This window comes from Garra rufa, chromosome 22 (assembly GCF_049309525.1).
Source record: "Garra rufa chromosome 22, GarRuf1.0, whole genome shotgun sequence".
Classification (NCBI taxonomy): Eukaryota; Metazoa; Chordata; class Actinopteri; order Cypriniformes; family Cyprinidae; genus Garra; species Garra rufa.
In genome coordinates, this window is record NC_133382.1 from 26,206,613 (window position 1) to 26,214,074 (window position 7,462).

At 32.7% G+C, this 7,462-nt stretch overlaps 1 protein-coding gene across 1 annotated transcript; it reads right to left on the minus strand.

Moving 5' to 3' along the window:
* Positions 1 to 799: 799 nt before the first annotated feature.
* On the minus strand, positions 800 to 3,800 carry LOC141297282 (uncharacterized). The gene is made up of 6 exons (XM_073827687.1): positions 3,742 to 3,800; positions 3,576 to 3,638; positions 2,468 to 2,537; positions 1,642 to 2,097; positions 1,463 to 1,558; positions 800 to 1,349 (listed from the first exon to the last, which is right to left on the minus strand). Exons 1-6 carry the CDS (start codon positions 3,784 to 3,786, stop codon positions 946 to 948), a joined length of 1,134 nt encoding a protein of 377 aa, XP_073683788.1. The 5' UTR covers positions 3,787 to 3,800; the 3' UTR covers positions 800 to 945.
* Between the last annotated feature and the right edge of the window lie 3,662 nt (positions 3,801 to 7,462).

A 7,462-nucleotide genomic window follows, 5' to 3' on the forward strand; every position in this document is an offset into this window, starting at 1 on the left:
TATTATATTACTGCTTTTATTGTTTTACAATTATATTTAAATCTAAATATTTTTTTAATTTTATATATATATATATATATATATATATATATATATATATATATATATATTCATGTTTAACAATATTACTTTAAAATATCATTTTTTAAGTAATTATTTAACAGAACTACTGCTTAAAATGTACTATATTTCCTGCTTAAAATGAACCAAGAATAGTTTGGAAATTAACATTTTAAAGGAACATTTATTAGTAAGTTAAATAATTAAATAATAAACATTTTTTAAAGCTGATGCCTTTATGTGTCAGATTTTTTAATGTACAACATATTTTGGGTTAATTTTAAGCCAGCCATAAATAATTTTTAAACATATTTAATTTTTTTTGGTCACTGAGTTTGTCCATATTTTACCCATATATGAAGAGTTAATTTGCAAAAATAGTTAGCAGTATTTTTTGTTATTATTGTTTAATTAAAACAACACAACGGCACTTTGACTGATATTACTTGTAATGCAGAATAAAAATGATTTTTGAAAAGTTTTAAAACTAAGTTATGTTTTAGCAAGAGATGTTTTTTTTTAAATGTTGTTTTACAATATTAATATTAAGACATTTATATTATATTATATATATATATATATATATATATACACAATAATGACAAAAAAGCTGTTGTTTAGTCTTTAAATTCAGAGGTTTTATGGCAAAGTAATTTCTTAGAAAAAAAGCACTTAAGAAAAATATTAAAGGTATCTGCATTTCAAAATGTATCTCAGCAAGTCACATGTTTTAAAACAGGTAAAGCAATGAATAAACAAAACTAGCAGATCATTTTACCATTGTATATATAATTTAAGTCAAACCGACTAGTTGGTACTATTAAACTGACCTCTAATTAAACTATAAATGTTCATAATTATGTCAAAGATGGCGTTTACATTCTCTTAGATTTTTCTGACCATAAGCAATGAACCCCCAAAAACGATGGTGTTGGATGCACTAGTGGCCCAAGAGCGGCCACGGTTGTGGGTCACATAAACCGTAGCACCCTTGCGCAGAGTCGTCATGTATGTAGAGAGATTCCCAACCGAGCTGGAGCCCTGAACATTGCTATGGGACACAGCCACCCAGTAATTATTTACAACCAGCCATAGATCAGTTGACCCACTCCCCCCAGTCTGCGTAGAGAAGAAGAACTGATAGACGCCGGAGACTGGAGCTCTGAAAATCCCAGTGCGAGTGTTGAAAGCCCCGCCTTGATTCACAAACACTTTCCTGTACATAATCCTGTTCACTTTCCCAGAGATGCTGGCCGGGTAGGTGACAAAAAAATGGACGTTTGCTTTCACTACAGAGCACAAGGAAAGAAAATCCAGCATTATTTACCTTAAAAAGTATAATTGTGATAATAAGAACTAAATTTGATTGTTTGGATATTTGAATATTGATAAAGAGACTCACCTCTCCTTTTGTTTTTCTTACACATATAGGTGATTTGGTCTCTGCTGATGCAAGATTCAGATTTTTTGCACTTTCCACACACAAGTGTGTTAATATCTGAAAGGATGGTGTACAACAGTCAATAGTTTATATATAAATACCTCAGATTTCTCTGAAAATCCATGTTAATCATATCTTACCTGCACAATATGCCAAATGGCAAGCTACCGGTTTGACAAACTTGTAGACATAGTAGTTTCCTCTGCATGCTTTCACTTGAATAGGAGGAGATTTGAACAAACAGCAGTTGTTTTTCCAGTTTCCACACACCTTGCGGGTGACCACCCCATCTCGTATCCGGGGATGACCGCCGACGAGCCACAGTGGAGCGTGCGTGCCACACGATTCTTTCTTCACACATCTCCCGGGCATTTGGATAGGTTTCCCACGGTAGAAGAGACGGTACCAGCCCTTCCACTGGACATGGCGGTCACAAGCAACTTTCTTGGTGGTGAAGTTTGTGGCTCTCCAGGCTTGGTCCAACGCGGTATAGTGATTGCAGGGGTCGAGGGATTTGTCACTGTCATCCTCACCAGAGCCTTCATCTTCATCGCCATCTCCATCCTGGGTGAGCGTATACAGCAAATGACTGCTGCCTATTAAAGACAGACATAAACAGACCTTTTTTGAAAAATAAAAACTGGATAGTATGAATAAATAAATAATCAGGAATTTTCGGTAACACTTTACAATACTTGTACAGAATTTATTAATCTTAGTTAATGTTAATTTTCTCATTTAATGCATGATTAAAATCACAAGTTGTGTTTGTTAGCATCAGTCAATGCACTGTGAACTAACATGAACAAACAATGCATGACTGTATTATTCTTAACTAACATTCACAAAGATTAATAAATAGTGTAATAAATGTGTTGTTCATGTTAGTTAATACATTAACTAATGTTTACAAATGACACCTTATTGTAAAGTGTTACAGAATTTCTTTTTTTACTTGTTTTTTACCTGTTTGTAGTGATGTTAAATTCATTTCCACATCTGTATCAATAGGCTTCTGTGAACAGTATGGTAATGCCTACAACAAAACATTTATATTAGTTTCTGGAGAAAATAGTAGGATACATTTAGTTAGATTAGGTCATATTTTGACATTGGGATGTATGTAGTAGCACAATAAATCTGCATATATATGCATTATATACACAGTTCATTTATTTGATCCAAAGTAAAGCAAAAACAGTACAATTTTTACTATTTAAAATAACTGTTTTTATTTAAATATATATGAAAATGCAATTTATTCCTGTGAATTCAAAGCTGAATTTTTAGCATCATTACTCCAGTCACATGACCTTTTTGAAATCATTCTAATATTCTGATTTACTGCTCAAAAGACATTTATTATTACTATTATTATAATGTTGAAAACAGCTGCGTAGAATTTTTTCAGTTTTCTGTGATGAATAGAAGTTCAGAAGAACAGCATTTATCTGAAATAGAAAGCATCCTTGTTAAATACAAGTATTAATTTCTATAATTTATTTCCCAGAAAAAAAAATTATACTGACTCCGTGCCTTTGAATAGTATAGTGTATAATGTTACAAAAGATACATTTAAGATAAATGCTGAAAATTGGATCTTTCTATTCATCAAAGAATCCTGAAACTGAACTGTTTAAATATTGATAATAGTAATAATAATAATAAATGTTTCTTGAACAGCAAATCGGCATATTAGAATGATGAAGACTGGAGTATTGATGCTGAAAATGTAGCTTTTATCACAACAATAAATTACATTTTAAAATACATTCAAAAAGAAAACAGTTATTTTAAGTAGTAAAAATATTTCAGAATTTTACCGTTTTTGTTGATCTTTGGATCAAATAAATGCAGGCTTGGTGAGCGGAAAAGACATTAAAAAATGTTTAAAAAATCTTACTGTTCAAAAGCGTATTTATTTTTTAACAACAGCATGCTTAAATCTATTTCTATGTCCAATATGATTTAATAGGTCTGGATCAGGTTATAAAACCCTTTCTTTAATTAAATAATAAAGAAATTCTTTCTTTTCAAACCATCAAAAAAAAAAAATGATCAGCTTTAATTTTACCTGGCTGAAGGCTTCTTGCTTTTGTTTCATTACTGCTTGTTCATGTTTCAAGCTTTCCATCTCCTAAATAAATACAGAGAAACAAAAAAATGCATTGCTCATACAACTCTCCCATTAGAAATTGAAATGTCTATGAAATGTCAAAGCATTTTTAATTCACCACTACCTTATAAACAGCAGCAAGTTGCTCCTGTAAAGGCTGGTCAACCATATTCCAAGCTCTAAATGTATACTGGAAGAAAAAACATGAGCTAAGTTATTTGCACAGTTACTACAACTGCAGTTATAATGTAATAATATTATAAAATGTTGCTCTTGTTCGTTTATAACAATATTATATTAACAAAATCACTGCTTACTGTAATATCTCTGTGTCCAGTGTTGGCTGCACAAACAACCAGGATGGCAAACACTTGAACGCATAAGGAAAGCATCTATGGGTAAGAGTAAAAAAACATCATTAGACTTTATATTAATTATCTATATACATTACAAAATAAAAACAGTTTAAATATAATAAAGTATTATATTAAAATATGTATTTTTAATGTAAAAATGGATTTACTATTTGGTAGAAAGCAACCTTGTGAGACTTTTAGATAATATGATTACTGATGCTTTGATTTGATTTTAAAAGTGATCTATTTTTATTTTATTAATTTATTTATTTTTAGAAATCATAAACATTTGATGCTTACCTTTTCACAAAAAGTACTTCTCTATGCGTTATGCAAGTCAACTATATAGAATAGAGTTTATATACAGCACCAGCTTTTGGGAGGACACTCCTGCCATGCAAAAGGAAGTTGCTGGTTTGACTTTCACACCAATATTCTCTTACATGAGACTGGTGACACTCTTCACAAAGAAGGTGCTAACATGCACATGAAAAAATGGCCACAAGCAGTTTTTGAGCTCATGAGGTCAGCAAAAAAAAAATTGTGCAAAAATGTATTTGCATATGTGCAGGCAAACTATTAATGAAATAAGTTGCATGAGTCAAACGTATAGAATGTTAATGTAAAGCAAAAACAAGCAATCAAAGTGCATTAAGAGAGTTAAAAGGGATCAAGGTCAAGGCTACGTCAACTTTTGTAAAAGACTTTTTTTATGACTGACCAGGTTTCAGTCATGAATTACCAAGTCAACCATTACTTACACTTACAATGCAATTCAACAAGTTAAATTTGACAGTTAGAATTTTGCCTTTGCAAGTATCATTCAGAAACCACATGTCAAGTCAATGGTTAGAGCAAAAACCTATTCTTGCATCATCAGCACAATAGTGACAAGGACCAAAAAGTACTCCTGTTTTGTGCAAACATGTATTATGTTTAACATATGATCTTAAAAACACTTTAAATCTGTCCTGCTTTGCTTTATAACAAATGATTATTGCATTCCTGAGGAATAAATGAGATTACTTTCACTTTTAAAACAACAAAAACTGGTTCAGAATTATTAGTTGAGAGAAATACAGCCATTGAGAAAGATTTAAACAGTAAAAAAGGCAAAGATGCGCTTGTTTTGACTAGTAGAAATGACTGTCAGTGTCTGGAGGAAGGATGCAGTAATAACTTAAAATAATAATGTGTATTTGCTACACCACAAGCCACCACTAGGTGGTGACCTCTAACCTATTTTAAAACATTGGGGTTTGACAATTTTACTAGACAGGAAATTGTAAATTACAAACCTGGTAATGCATAACCATGTACTAAAACTATGCACTTTGATGATAATTATCAGTTTAGTCCTCATTATTGCCTTGCTGAGATTTTTTATGTTGTATTTTATATTACATATTCCAATTATTATTATAACTGAACTTTATTTTGTTCCTTTTTTATATATATACACACACACACTGCCACTCAAAAGTTTTGAATCAGTAAGTTTTTTAATAGTTTTTAAAGACGTTTTTATGCTCATCAAGGCTGCATTTATTTGATCAAAAATCCTGTAATATTGTGAAATATTCTTTCAATTTAAAAGTAGTGTTTTCTATGTGAATATATTTTAAAATTTAATTTATTCCTGTGATACAAAGGTAAATTTTCAGCACCATTACTCCAGTCTTCAGTGCCACATGATCCTTCAGAAACCATTCTCATATGCTGATTTATTATCAATGTTGAAAATAGTTGTGCTGCTTATTACTTTTTTGGGACCTGTGATAATTTTGTAAGGATTCTTTGATCAATGAAAAGATAAAAAGATACACTACTGTGCAAAGGTTTTGGGTCAGTACATTTTTATTCTTTCTTTTTTTTTTTTAAATTGATAAAAAGTGAAAAGATTTATATTTTGAATAAATTCTGTTCTGCAACATTAATTAACTGTTTCCAACAGTATATAAAACGTTATATATATATATATATATATATATATATATATATATATATATATATATATATATATGTGTGTGTGTGTGTGTGTGTGTGTGTGTGTATACAGTCAAGTCCGAAACTATTCATACCCCTAGCAAATTCTGACTTAAAGTTACTTTTATTCAGTCAGCAAGTTTTTTTTTTTTTTTTGGACTGGAAATGACACAGGCTTCTCCCAAAAGATAATAAGACGATGTACATGAGGCATCATTGTGGAAAAAAAAAATTCTCAGCTTTTATTTACATTTACAAAAAGTGGCATGTCCAAAATTATTCATACCCTTTCTAAACTGTCACATTATGGGAAAATCCAAAGTTCTATACCATTCCGAATAGTCCAAGCTGTTCTAAATCATCCTAATTACCCTGATTAATTGGGAACAGCTGTTTTAATCAACTCAACAGGTGAAAAATAGAAGCTCTCTGCTGTTGGTTTGTGAACAGTCATGGCTAAGACAAAGGAGCTCACTGAGAACCTGCGGATGCGCATTGTGGCTGCTCACAAGTCAGGAAAGGGCTATAAGACCATATCTAAATGTTTTGAAGTTCCAGTGGCTACGGTGCAAAGTATTATTAAAAAATACAAGATGTTCCGCACTGTGAAAAATCTCAGAGGACATGGTCGGAAGCCAAAAGTAACACATGTGCTGGCCAGGAGGATAGTGAGAGAGGTAAAAAAAGAATCCAAGGATCACCACCAAGGCCATCCTGATGAATCTGGGCTCTGCTGGTGGCAACATCTCAAGGCAGACAGTCCAACAGACACTGCACACTGCTGGGTTCCACGGACACAGACCAAGGAGGACACCACTTCTCCAGATAAGGCACACAAAAGCCCGCTTGGCCTTTGCAAATGCTCATCTTGACAAAGAAGAAGACTTCTGGTCTTCTGTTTTATGGTCAGATGAAACAAAAATATAATTGTTTGGCCACAATGATGTAGCCTTCATTTGGCGTAAAAAAGGAGAATCCTTCAACCTTAAGAACACCATCCCCACTGTCAAACATGGTGGTGGGAACCTATGTTTTGGGGGTGTTTTTCAGCCGGTGGACCAGGGAACCTAATCACAGTAAACAGCACCATGAAAAAGGAGCAATACATACAAATTCTCAACAGCAACATCAGGCAGTCTGCAGAGAAACTTGGCCTTGGGCACCAGAACACACAGTAAAAGTGGTGAAGAAATGCTTAGCAGACAAAAACATTAATGTTTTGCAGTGGCCCAGCCAGAGTCCTGACTTAAATCCAATTGAGAATCTGTGGAGGGAGCTAAAGATCAGGGTGATGGCAAGGAGACCCTCCAACCTGAAAGAGTTGGAGCTCATCGCTAAAGATGAATGGGCAGAAATGCCAGTGGAGACATGCAAAAAGCTGGTCAGCAATTATAGGGAGCATTTGATTGCTGTAGAAAGCCAATAAAGGCTTTTATATTGATTATTGAGAAGGGTATAAATAATTTTGGAGATGACACTTTTTGTTCAAATGTAAACAAAAGC